The 13,499-nt window shown below is 41.6% G+C and overlaps 1 protein-coding gene across 41 annotated transcripts in view; it reads right to left on the bottom strand.

The window, feature by feature from the left end:
* The window catches only part of DST (dystonin), a 486,283-nt gene that overhangs the window by 74,068 nt on the left and 398,716 nt on the right, over positions 1-13,499 (bottom strand). For all 41 annotated transcript variants that reach the window (XR_007923259.2, XR_011388661.1, XR_011388662.1 and 38 more), the window contains 3 exons: positions 7,245-7,406; positions 5,477-5,647; positions 2,170-2,336 (listed from right to left, as the gene is read on the bottom strand). Coding sequence is in view for 38 of the 41 variants with exons in the window: in XM_051855540.2 (XP_051711500.1) it covers positions 2,170-2,336; positions 5,477-5,647; positions 7,245-7,406 (500 nt within the window). In the remaining 3 variants the exon portion in view is untranslated. The remainder of the gene's footprint in view (positions 1-2,169; positions 2,337-5,476; positions 5,648-7,244; positions 7,407-13,499) is intronic.

Below are 13,499 nucleotides of genomic sequence, written 5' to 3'. Positions count from 1 at the left end.
AAGGGAATATGCTGGTCTGTAGCCAGGGCAGCCCATTCAGTACAAAATCCTGGAAATCATTTCTACTGAAATCAAGAGTTGTTGCTGTCATCACTTCTTACTACGTTTGATTCTTAGGAATATTACACAATTCAAGAAATCAGTGTAAAATGGGGACAAAGTACTTTAGAGGAAATTGCCACAAGCTACTATGTATAATTTATGTAACATATCACAACTTACATACACATGGCTTTTTTTTTTTTTTTTTTTTTTTTTTTGACAGGCAGAGTGGACAGTGAGAGAGAGAGAGACAGAGAGAAAGGTCTTCCTTTGCCGTTGGTTCACCCTCCAATGGCCGCCGCAGCCGGCGTGCTGCGGCCGGCGCACAGCGCTGATCCGATGGCAGGATCCAGATGCTTATCCTGGTCTCCCATGGGGTGCAGGGCCCAAGTACTTGGGCCATCCTCCACTGCACTCCCTGGCCACAGCAGAGAGCTGGCCTGGAAGAGGGGCAACCGGGACAGAATCCGGCGCCCCGACTGGGACTAGAACCCGGTGTGCCAGTGCCGCAAGGCGGAGGATTAGCCTAGTGAGCCGTAGCGCCGGCCATACACATGGCTTTTTAAAGCTTTCGTTTGAAATACATTTGACCCTCCAAAAAGAATAAAATTACTATGTTCTTTTTAACTTTTGAATTAACTATGTATGACTTTTTTTTGCCTAAATTCAGATGTCCAATCACAAGTATCTTGTGATTGGGTTTAATACACGATTTAAATTATGAGCAAGAGATATAGGTGTACATCATAATTATTACCAATATTCTCTCTGTTTAATCCCATTGTGAGGAAGGTTTTAGAGAAAGAAGACCAATTATGGCAGTAAAGCTGAGATCCGGTCATTCTGTCATTTTAAAAAATTCACTGACAGTATCTTCTAGCCAGGCCACAATACCTGGGGCATTACACAGATGGGTGCCTCAACACACACCATGCTGCCTTAGAAGCACCTTGTTCTATGGTCTTGAAATTGTAATTAACACTACTCCATAAATTCAAGAGTAGTTAAATGTGCTTCTTAACCTTTCTAGCTCCCAAGAAGGTAGAAATGTATGGAACATGCTTATTTTGTTCGGTGGCTCATCAATTTTCAGCCCCACCAGTCTAAGTGGCTACTCTTCAATGCAGTTTCTACTTAACAACACTCAATGTAGCTTCAAAGCAGAGGATGAATTAGTGGTTGAAATTTGGGCAGAAGGAAAATGTGAAAAACAAAGAAACAGAGAGGCCGTGCTGCTGGCTTTCTGACCTTCACGAAGATAGGGCACCCTTCCACTGGCCACGTTTCACAGCCAACTCTAACTTCTCAGTTAAAACATAGCTTTGTGTTACTCCCTTGGTGCTGGACCAGGTTCCTTCTATAGCAAGTTCCCAAAGCACACTGTATTTTTTCCTTTGAAACAGCACATTGGCCATTTTTCACTTTGAAAAATGAAACCTGAAAACTCTACTAGAATGTACCCAACCTGAGGGCAGAGGTGATCTGACCAGCTCACCCACGGAATCCAAGGCCCAATCTGCGCCTGACTCATAGTAAGCAGGAAGCAACTATGTAATATAAGAATGCTTCACTTCTGAGGGTAATGTTTCTCTTAAAAAAGATGAAATAGCTGGTGACTATAAGAGAATATCATTAGGGGCTGACGCTGTGGCATAGTGGATTAAAGCCCTGGCCCAAAGCTCCGGCATTCCATACAGGCGTTGGTTAGTGCCCCGGCTGATCCTCTTCCAATCCAGCTCTCTGCTATGGCCTGGGAAGGCAATACAAGATGGCCCAAGTGCTTGGGCCCCTGCACCCACGTGGGAGACCCAGAAGAAGCTCCTGGCTCCTGGCTCCTGGCTTCAGATTGGGTCAGCTCCGGCCATTGCGGCCATCTCGGGGAGTGAACCAGTGGATGGAAGACCTCTCTCTGTCTCTAATTCTCTCTGTAACTCTTTCAAATAAATAAAATAAAGCTTTAAAAAAAGAGAGAGAATATCAGTAAAGGAATAAAGAGGTATCCCAGCTTTCTTACCTATGTTCACACACATGAAAATAATGACTTGAAGAAAAGTATTACCAAAGCATGACATCTCAGTATTAAAGCTACGGCTCCTCTTTCAAACGAACTGGAAGGATTTAAGTTACCTTGTTTCAGCCTTACTAAGCAATGCCTCCCATCTACTATCCAAGAGACTCAGCTGCTTCAAAATCTTCACTTTGTCTGCAGGTTCTGCCGTTGCAGCGATTTTTTCTCCTTCTCGTTTGATTACCTCCACTGTGGATTTACGGTCATCCAGCAATCTTTGTAGAAGCTTGAGACAAAATGTGAAAGATTTTAAAAATCAAGAGAATAATGTATCAACAGGAAGTAAAATGAATTCTGAGTACTTATGATATGAGACAGAAATATAGATTCATATGGATACACATACAAAAGGATCTGAGAAGCAGAATTTTAAAAATGATTGTTTAATGATTATTACTGTTATGTCAGATACTATAGTAGGATCTTTTCATAGCAGATAAAACGAATAAATCTACTAAGCTCTTCATGGTAATCTATTTATTTATTTGAAAGGAAAAAGAGTGACTGATGTCCCATCCACTGGTTTATGTCCCAAATTCCCACAATAGCTGAGACTGAGCCAGGCCAGGAGCCCAGAACTCAATCCAGGTCTCCCACTTGTGTGGCAGGGATCCAACTATTACTTGAGCCATGTAGAGGCCTGCTGCCTCCCAGGGTATGTATTAGCAGGAAGCTGGAAATAAGAGTCGAGCCGTGATTTGAATGCAGGCATTCCAACATGGGAAGTGGGCATCAGAAACAGTGTCTTAACCACGACACCAAATGCCCACACCTTTCATTTTAAATATAAAATATTAGAGTAGAAGTGCTATTTAAGTTAACACAGTGAATCATGGATTTAATTTAACGAATGGTAATGCCTTGTCAGAATAAAAAGGATTACTATGAACAATTAATGTATTCTAAACCCTTTCCTATGTTAAATAATCTGTAATAACCAAGGAAGTTAAAATACAGATCCAGTCTGCCTGTTAGCAAGGCAAAAGTAACAGCTCCCAGCTCCTTTTAATAAGTGGCACTAACTCCTAAAATCCTTTTAGGAAGATGATGACTAAGAAAAGAGACTTTACATATTTTCTAAAGAAAGCTAGAGTGTAGTATGTTAGAAATCCCCAAAGCTGCCAAAATAAGACTAATATTTTAGGAGTTAGCAACAGAAACAAAATACAATTTAATTCATTAGAATACATTTTTAAGTGCCTGGAATGGAATGCCTGCTATGGCCAACCAGAATTCAGGATTACTTTGCTCTAAGCTCACCCTAACAAACTGTTGGTGAGCAACTGCTAGCTATGCATAGGCACTGTGCTAACAGCAATGAGAAAGGCACAGGTATGTAAGCAACTAACTGCCTCATTGCTTCCTTTGTCTGATCCTGACTGAGTGTAAAAGATTAAAGACTGGACAATTACGAAGAAGAGTATTTGGAGACCAAGTTCACCAAGGCAGAATTTAAAAGGAATACATGTTTAGAAAGGAGGGGAGGAAACACACACTCTCTTGACACAGGTTTGAGTCATTCACTGTATGAGCAAAGTATTATAGCAGGTGGTGTCAGCAACAAGGAGAACTAATTAAGTGGATCACTTTTGATGAATTTAAATAGCAATGTCTCTAGCAATTAAGAAAGCAAAATCAATAAATAGGTTTAGCTGGCTAATGGTCATTAATTACCTCAGGGAGGATATCTTAATTAAATTAAAATTACTCTCTGGGAGAATAACTTTAAATTAAACTGTGAGTGGTAGCAAAAAACCCACACAAATTCAATGTATTTCCAGTTATAGTACCTTAATCTGAAATCAACCTCTAATGGATATGATTTCCTGACATGCTAATGTTTTCGAAGAAAGATGGGGTTAAAATTCTGAGAACAAATGCAGAAGTTCTTTAAAAAGCTTTTAACTGACAAAAATTAATTGTATACATTTATGGAGTACAATGTGATGTTTTGATCCACATACACAATGTGGAATGATCAAATCAGGCCAATTAACATATCCATCACTGTACCTACTTACCATTCATTTGTGGTAACAACATTTAAAATGAACTCTTTTAGCAATTCTAAAATACATAATCCATGATATTAATTATGCTAAGTGCCTAAACAGTAAGTGCAATAAGCCATGCATAGAAAGATAAATTTTAAATTTAAAAAATTAAAAAAAGTTATTTTAAAAGGACTAGAGTAATTCACTTCCTTTTAAATATTATTATTTATTTTCCTTTTATTTGAAAGTCAAAATAACACACAGAAAGAGAGAGACACACAGAGAACTCTCCTCCACTGTTTCACTTGCGCAAATACCCACAATAGCCTGAACTGGGCCAGGCTGAGAGTCCAGAACTTGATCTGGGTCTCCCACTTGGGTGGCAGGAACCTAAGCCATCACCTGCTATCTCCCAGGGTGTGCACTGGTAGGAAACTGGAAGTAGAAAGTCAGGACTCAAACCCAGGCACCCTGATATGGCATGTGGGTATCCCAAGCAATGCTGAAAATGACCATTCCCGCTCCCTTCTTTGTAAATTTTACTGGAGAAAGCTTCCCACTGTACTGCATGCTAAACTCCTTTGCACATGTCATTTCAGGCTGAAGCTGACAAATTACTACTGAAAATGTCACTAAATGCTTCACACCTGAACTCCTGCCATAGGGAATACAATGACTGTGTAGGTGGTCCCAAGTAGTTATCATCCTCTAGAGACTGTGTTTTTCCAACCTGGCTTTGTTTTGGTAGCATTCAAAGACAACTGGTACATTCCTTAGCAGATATAAATGGATTATTTTTTTCTTTGGTAATAGGTTGAACCATAAGAAACTGCTGTTATTTAATCTACAAAAAGGCAATTTCATATGGCTAGTGCTACTCTGTAAGGGAACAGTATTGCTTTCCAAATGTCACCTTATTAGTGAAGGCTTCCTTTACTGTCCTATTTGAAACTGCACAGACACACACACACTCAATTCTAACATTTCCAGTCCCTCATTCTTGTTCGGTTCCTTCCTGATTCCTTCTCCTACCATTTTATTTACCACTTGCTAATTTATCACAGTGTACTTACTTCATGTTCTCTCTCTCTCCCTCTCCCCCCGCACCTCCACTTTCCCATTGGACTTTAAACACAAGAGGACTTTTTATCTTGTCTATCCAATGCCATATCCACAGAACCTAAAACAGTGTCTGGCTGACAGAAGTATCTAGTATGTAGGTATTGAATGACTAACAAACTAAGATACAGAGTATCAAGAATCAGTTAACTAAAATATCCTATTGATAGAGCTAAAGACAGCCAAAGGGAAGCAGTCATTCTCATTACCAAGACTGAACATGAAACACAACATGAAAGCATCACTACCTTACCTTTTGTTCTTGTATTTGGGCCTTCACCACTTTGTACTCGGCTGATGGGGGCTTCTGATTGGCCACAAGCTCTTCGGTGTCCACCATCCAGCTGAGCAGAGACTCGAGGGCATCCTGGAACCTCCCACAGTGTAGCAGGGCCTCCTGTAACTGGGCTGCTCGCTGAGCCACCTGCCAAGTCCCAATTGCTTCCACTTATTTCCATGTTTCATAAATTAATGAAAGCGCCCACAGTCACAACTTTTCATGCTTATTTTCCCATTTTGTTACAAGTTTTGTTCTCCTTTTCACTTAAAATTTACCCAAAGCATTAATAGGGATCAGGATAGGAGTTCAAACTTTAAGAAGTAAACCACAAAGATAAGATGTCCATCTCAAAAAGTCAATAATAATGACTAAATCTTTGAGACTTTGGAAATGCTGAACACAGTTATGATTAGCAATGAATGATTCAAAATATCTTAGCATTGTAGAAATTAACTACATATTATCTTAGCATTATAGAAATTAACTACATATTGTCATTTTTATTATTCCTGGATTCATTTCTAAGTTTCCTATCAATGAATGTTAGAGATAATGAAAAAGACCAGCTTTAAAAGATTAAAAGAGACTATAATAGAAGATAGGATCAGCATTTATTTTGCTACCCAAAAATAATGATAAAGCATCCAATTAAATCCTGTTAGCCCTGGAGTCCTTTTTCAACCAGCCAGGGCCTTTGTCTTCTAGTAAACACAGCCTCTGTGTCCTACACAGTGATATCCCATTGCCCCTCTCATAGAGCTTTTCCTTCGGATTCAGAAGGGAGTTAGTTGGCAAGATGCTTTTAAACACTATGAAGTGTATTTACATGTGACACTGCACGCCAGTTGTGTTTAAGGAACACTGCAGTATGAATCAGACTTTAAAGAATGGCAGGATTTTAAGACCTGGCAACTGTTTAAGGCTTCAGTGCAGAAACAACAACAAAATTACCACAACCACTACCATCACTACCATCAGCACTACGTAAGCACTGCCACTCCACAACAATTTTCTGGTAATTTCTGTCACATGGAGAACTGCCTGCCATTTTGTGTTGTCAGTGTTGCCTCCCTAAGATATCAGAGCATGATTTCCAGTGTTTTCCCTCATGGAAATCTAGGGAAAAGTGAGACCCGTATCTTTCAAGTAAGATGATATTTGGAGTTGATGGTCTGTAGCAAGGGCGGCAAACCCATACTTAGTCCGTGGCCAACAGAGCCATGACTTCTTTCACTTGCATAGCCCTGACCTACCACACAGTTTACAATTAGTCACCAACATTTGAAAAATGGAAGGTTTCATGTAGAAAGTGAAATTTCCAGGTCCTTCTGATAGTAATCAGACCATCTGACAACAGCCTACATCACTATATGCAAGCCATTTTTCTGGAGCTAAGAGGTGTGTGTGCTCTCTCAATACAGGGCCCCAGATTCTGGCCAGGCCATCACACCGCTTGTGTCTGAGGCCAGGTCTCTATCAAAGCGGAGATAACGTCAGGGAGAGGCCCTGTTTCACCTAGTTCTCTCCTTTCACTTAGGCTCCCTGTCTAGTTCCTGGGGCTTTGGAGTTTGAGCTATCCAGTGTATTGGACCATAACATAGATGGAGGGATGGAGGGAGGGATGGAGGGATGGATGGATGGATGGATGGATGGATAGATAGATATGTTTAGGAAGTGTGTCACAATAAACACAGGTGAAAAAAATCAACAAAAATGATGATGAAGGGCATCAGAAAATTACCTTCTTATTCAGAGTCTTCCACCGTGTATTGACCTCATCCAGGTCATGCTCCAAACCCTGCGTGCTGGTGCTTTTAGCAGCACTCTGAATAAGGCCTTGACCTAACCAATTAACATCTTGCTGTTTAACCTGTAAGGGTTCGATCTCTTCTTTCTGGAATACCTGCAGTTGGAAGAGCCATAATTGCATGAGTTATATTCTCTAGTAACTACCAAATATACAAGCATTTCTTTAAACATCGAGTAGTAGAAACTATCAATCATTACAGTAATTTTTAGTGCCTATTAATAGAGCAAAGCTACCTTATGAGCAATAGTAAGGGAGAAAATTAAATGTAAATTCACAGCCTACCAAAACCATTCAGGAAAATCAAGACTGATGTTCTTAGTACACTGAATAAGATAATCTATAAAACCAAGAAGATGGCCTATGTGTTCCCTCTTTATTGCTTCATTATCATAACATGAAAAGCTTCCTATTGTTCCCATGTAACTCTAGCAAAAGATTTACAGGAAACCCTAAGGAGCAAAATGGTAAGAGGGGGTCAGGAGGAGGCTTTCTGGGCATGAGATTCTCATAAGCTCTCTAATGATAGCTGCTGCTTGCTGGTAACCAAAGTGTGAGACTCAAAACATAAATGGAGACTCATTGACAAGGAGAAGAAATCAGCCAAGAGCAAACACAGGGCTTGCCAAAGGGGCCAAAAATATAGGGACAGGAAAAGGAAAAAGACCTAGTCATGTTCTGAAACACCAAAGATCTCGGTATTTCTAGCCCCCTCAAATGCTTCTCAAGATGCCAATGGGCCCCCAAGAGGCATGGAGACCTCACCCTCTGGATCTGATCACACACATCACCAGCACAGCAACTCTGGTCCCTCGGTGGACACTGCCACCCACACCTGCACTACCAGCAGTTCCCCAAGGCTTTATTCTCTACTCTGCATCCCATTTAACCTATGGCTCTGCAGTTGCCTGTGGCAGGCAAAGGCCATAGACTTAAATGCAAGTACCATCAAAGCAAACATTTCTATCTTTTTAAAAAAATATTGTAGTTCTGTACCATGGGCTCAGCATGTAATAGTTACCTAATAATTGCCAGATTAATATCTACTTAAAAATCATATTTCTGTGTTTGGATGATGGCACTGACCCCTTAACATATAATACTAGAGGTTGATCCAGAAATCCTTTAATAGATAATTCAAGTGTTTAGAAGATGCTTAAAAGAAAATCAATTATTTTAACTAAGGAAGGAAGGTTTCAGAGAGACATTAAGGTAAAACATGGTTTGTGATTCTGAGTCATTACACTGAAGAACACCATATTAAAAAAAAAACAGTGATGGATAGCTGAACAGAATATATGGAAACATAATTAAGGTCAATAGTAAAACAACACCTAAAATTATAGGCACAGTGTGGAAAATAATTTGGCAAGATGTAGAGGCTGTAGGAGACAAAGTCGGGAGAGTCTGGCCCAAGGCCTAACACACAGGATACTCCTGTGTTACTGTAGGAGTGAAATGAAGGAACAGCAAACAAATTAAAGATCATTTCCTGCAAAATTCCCTTCCTAGCTAAAAGCTCACACTACTTTTTTTCCACAGAAACACCCTTACAGACAATTTCCATAACAGCTAATTGTTTCTATGTAACAATACCAAATATAAAAAAATCAACTATACACAATTAAAAAGTATCAGATCCCTCAAATCACTAATAAACTTCTCACAATTCTCCCCAAGAGTATAATTTACCTAATAAGCCAAAAGAAAGTTGCAAGCAGGTGGTAAAGACAGAATTTGGGCAGTACGATTCTATTTCTTTCCTATAACACTTTCTAAGTTACTTTCTAGGAACAAATAACAGCTTTGGATATGTTTCACTAACCAAGCATGAAGGGACCAGTGATATAGAAAAACACTAGAAGCTTAATTTTAGGAATTTGTATGGTATATAGGATTTAGAGGAAAGTTTCATTCTCTCTCTCAGTCTTCAGAACACCACCACCAACAACAAAAAAACTAATATATTCTAATAAATTCCTTTAATCTGATCTTGGCTTTAAATTAATATTAAGGGTATAAATCAGAGCAGGTCCAAGTGAGTATATGATACTTTTCTAAAGCAGTACAAATATATACTAAAAGTTTAAAAAAAAAAAAAAGATAAGTACTTAAGAGTTAAGAGTATATCCACCTAAAACGTAATTATTTTCTAAAATACACTATAAATTCCTTTATAAGGAAAAACATACTTGGCTAAGCCATTTGCTATTTGTGCAAGGAAAGGGCACAGTTACTTGGGAACGATTGTTTTTCATAGACCGAGAACAGGAACATTTCTGATATTGTCTAAATTCCTTATCTCTCAGTGGTAACAGAATACCTGTGAGGAGAGACTTTCTCCCCAAACTACCCACTGCAAACAAACACAAAGAGAAACTTAAAATAAAATAAAATTACCTCTGAGGCAAAGTTTACCAGAAGAGCTTAGTAAAAGTACCAAAATAGCTGAACTTCAATCTGAGTGGGAAGAAAAAAATTACAGGCCTGAAAAACAACCTCTCCATGCTACAAGGCTGCACCCTTCACTTCCTTACCTCATTCCTACTCACAAAAAGCTAGCAGCCCTATTACTCACATGCACAGCTCCTGAGAGAACATTTTAAAAGTCCTTAATTTGGAGCACAGCATTTTGCACACCACAACAATATACTACTGTGTTTGTACCTTCATGACTAAATCAGTTGCAGCTTGATAAATCCAATATAACTGCCCTTAAATGGCAGTGCCTTAAACCATAATTTGTCTAACAGGCTGACATTAACATAAATTCACAGTGGAGGCATTCTGAGCGGAGGGGAACCAGCCACCATCTGCATGGCCAATAGCAGGACCCTTAACAGCTGGCAATAATCATTGTTCTCAAAAAAAAAAAAAAAAGTCCCTAGTTAATTTGTTACAACAGTCAACTTATCAATATCTGGCATCTTATAGGGTGCTAGTCACACTGCCCAAATAAACGAATGGACTGAGTCATGATTAGAAACACCAGTGACCACTCTGAAACACAACCACAAACCCTTGGCAATGCAGAGTTTCGCATTTCCCTTAATTACCTGAGCCGACTGGAAGCCATTGCAGACTGTGTCCAGTGTCCCAGCCTGGGCCCCAGCTTTTCTGGGTGCAGCTTTTTTTCTCACTGGTGTGAATTTCAGAGAGCACTTCATCCGGAGCACCTCTACTTCCTCTTTAGATGCTACCTTGGGTTCTTTGGAATCATACGGTGCCAACAGTGCCACGTCTCCTACCACCCCTGTGCTACCACAATCTACATCACTCTCTCCCAGATCTGTGAGGGAGAGCTCAAAATCGAAATCCTGAGGGGACCCCTTTGTAAGTTCCCTACTTTGTGCTGTGATTTGGGAGTCTTCGGCTCCACGTGTTTCCTCCTTGTCTCCGTACCTTGGCATAAATAATGGGTCACGCTGAACAGTGCTCGCCTGCAAATCATCATGCAGGCAACAACTGTCACCAGGGATTTCCCTTTGGCCATTTACACACTTTGTTTCCTCTAGTGGAGAAGCATCATGTAAAATCAGTTTGAAGTTGTCATCAGTGTGGGCACTTGGACAGGCAAGCAGCGGGACTTTCTGTTCGTTCAGGGAACTTGCAGAAAAAAATGCCCTATATTGCTCCGTGATAGGAATATCCTCAGCAGAAGACAAGCTTCTAATTCGTGACTGGTCTGCAGTTAAAATGCCCTGCTTTTCTTCCCTCTCTGCTGGAGGGCTGCACAAACCAGAGTCATCATCCTCTGAAGTTAGAGAATTAGTACCCCATCTGCACTTGCCGGCCCTGGTAACGGCATCGGACATATCAGTAGGTTCAACAAAAGAGCTTTCACTTTTGTTTGCATAATCCATAAAATTGGCTGGGACGAACATTCGCCATGACCGTCTATGCTCTTTCTTTTCTGCGTGAGATTTGGCTTTGGGTAATCCTGCGGTTCGGATGATATCGCTGTTTAGTTTGAGTGCATCAAAGATCATCTTCTCATCTAGCTTGTTAGCTTCACGACCTCTCAGCTCAAACGCACTGGAAGAAGTAAGGGCACCATTGGAGGACAAGGAACTGACATCCAGTGTTCTGTGACTGTAGGGTAAGGTCCGATCTGTGAAATGCCTGGAAGACAGGCTACCTTTTGAACCAGAGTCTATCTGTTCATTCAGCCTGACAGTGTCATAGATGGACCGCTGTGGGACATAACAGTCTTCGATATTGAGGTCCTCTTCCTCCTCCCCTTTGCCTACACATGGGGGATTCTGACGTAAACAGTCTGGCCTACTGAGTGGCTTCCCCATCTTGTAGATCGTCAACACAAATATTGCAACTCTTGATACAGAATGCAAGAAGTCAAGTAAAGCATCTTTCAAGAAAGTATACCTCTGCACAGCGCTATGAAGCGGCTTCAGCATAAAGACATATGCTCAAATAACAGACAATGTTAACAGCTGAGGTGTTTAGGTCATCAGCAGTGCATCAGTACAAATGCAACTGTCACCTGGTTGGTTTTTGAAATACTCTAAAAAAGTAAAGTGCATCCCAAACAGAACACTGATCCCTTCCCTCCACTTGGCCCAGCCCCCAAACTTCCCTTTCACACACTCCCAGACACAGAAAGAAACAAACACACCCTTAACAGTGGCTCAAACACTGAACATTCCATTGTCAGTCGATTTCCCTTTTTAGTCTAATTTTTGCATCTAAGGTTTCCAGATTAAAATTTCCAAACGAGCAAGCATTTTAACAGGCTGAATGTTCACTTCGGCAGAGGTCTGGTTAACTGTAATCCACTTAAAGAGGGCTTGCAAAACTCCATCTCCTTTATAAATAAACTAAGCTTCGGCAACTTACAAGACAAACAGAGGGACCGTGTATTGTTCAGATCAAGGCACAGGAAAAAAAAAATCCTCAGAGAAAAATAAGTTAAGTCCAACGTTGTAAGGAAAGTTAAATTCTTTTGCTTGGGGGGGGGGGCAGTAGTTATAAATACTCTTGATTCAAAAGGCAGTTTTTCTTCCCATATTAAGCTTCATGGAGGCTACGGAACTACCCAAAGGAGGGGGAAATCAAACTTTTGGACAGCTAGGGCAGCACAATCCAGCAACCGTTTAAAGTAAACAGCTAGAAAGCATGACTAAGAGCGTCCCTTTAAAAAAAAAAAAAAAGGCCATTTCCAAAGAATCTTATCTGATCCTGCTTAAGAAGGCTGATTCCACCTGAGGCACTTGCAGCAAAGAGCTCCGCGGTTTCCTCTAAGGCACAGGCGGCGGCGGCGTAATTCACATTCGGCTGGAAACCCAGAGACTACACTATCCTTTGAAACTGACCAGCTGCTGTGGCCACAGCTTGGCCTTCATGTCAGCCAGCGCTGGCGAAGAGACGGAGGTGGCAGCGGCAGAGAGGGCGCTCCGGCTGGAGGGAGCTCCTGCGTTGGCCCTGGCTCCTTAGGGCAGCAAGGTCCCGGGCGGGCATCCTCTGGGGTCGGGGCGCGTCCAGCAAAGCTCTCTCCTTTCAGGCAGCATCGACTATGTCCCAGGGCCCGCGGGGCGCCGGGGACCCGCGGCTGTGGCTCTCACCTCGGTGCTACGCCCTCCCGTGACTTAACTTCGCAGTCATCTTTCCTCTGACTCCCAGCCTCTTCCCCTGCCGGCGAGTGGTTTCAGGGGGAGGTACCTCGGGCCCGGAGGCTGCAATGCAACAGCTTGGTGGTGACATCAGCGCAAGGCAGGCCGAGTCCGGCAGCTGGAGAGAGGGCCAGCTCGGGTTCAGAGATCGCTGAAACCCCAACCACCACTACAAGAGGGGAAGGGGGACTAAGGTCTTGCAGACGCACAACCTAACACCGCCTAAACAATCATTTTGTGAGCATCCAGAGAACCCAGCTCAGTTGAGTGCGAAATGGGGAAAAAGGGGTGTGGTGGGAGGTACACGGGTCCCTATCCTTGTCTAGAACCTGCACTCATAAGAATGTGAAGAATCTATGTTGGAGTAGCATCTGCGATGCAAAGTGCCTATCACTTTGACTTTGGGTGTTTTCTGTCAGTCTCTTAAAGCACAAATTCACCTTTAACTGTTACCAGAGGAAATGATTCCCACAGGCAGGGTGCCAGGAACACTGCTGACACAAGGTTAGAAGTTACTAATAACCATGCAGTCCCCTTGACAGGAGTGCTCGGCCCAGGCAAA

Source organism: Oryctolagus cuniculus, chromosome 5 (assembly GCF_964237555.1).
Source record: "Oryctolagus cuniculus chromosome 5, mOryCun1.1, whole genome shotgun sequence".
NCBI classification, from domain to species: domain Eukaryota; kingdom Metazoa; phylum Chordata; class Mammalia; order Lagomorpha; family Leporidae; genus Oryctolagus; species Oryctolagus cuniculus.
This window is presented reverse-complemented; position numbering and strand designations above follow the sequence as displayed.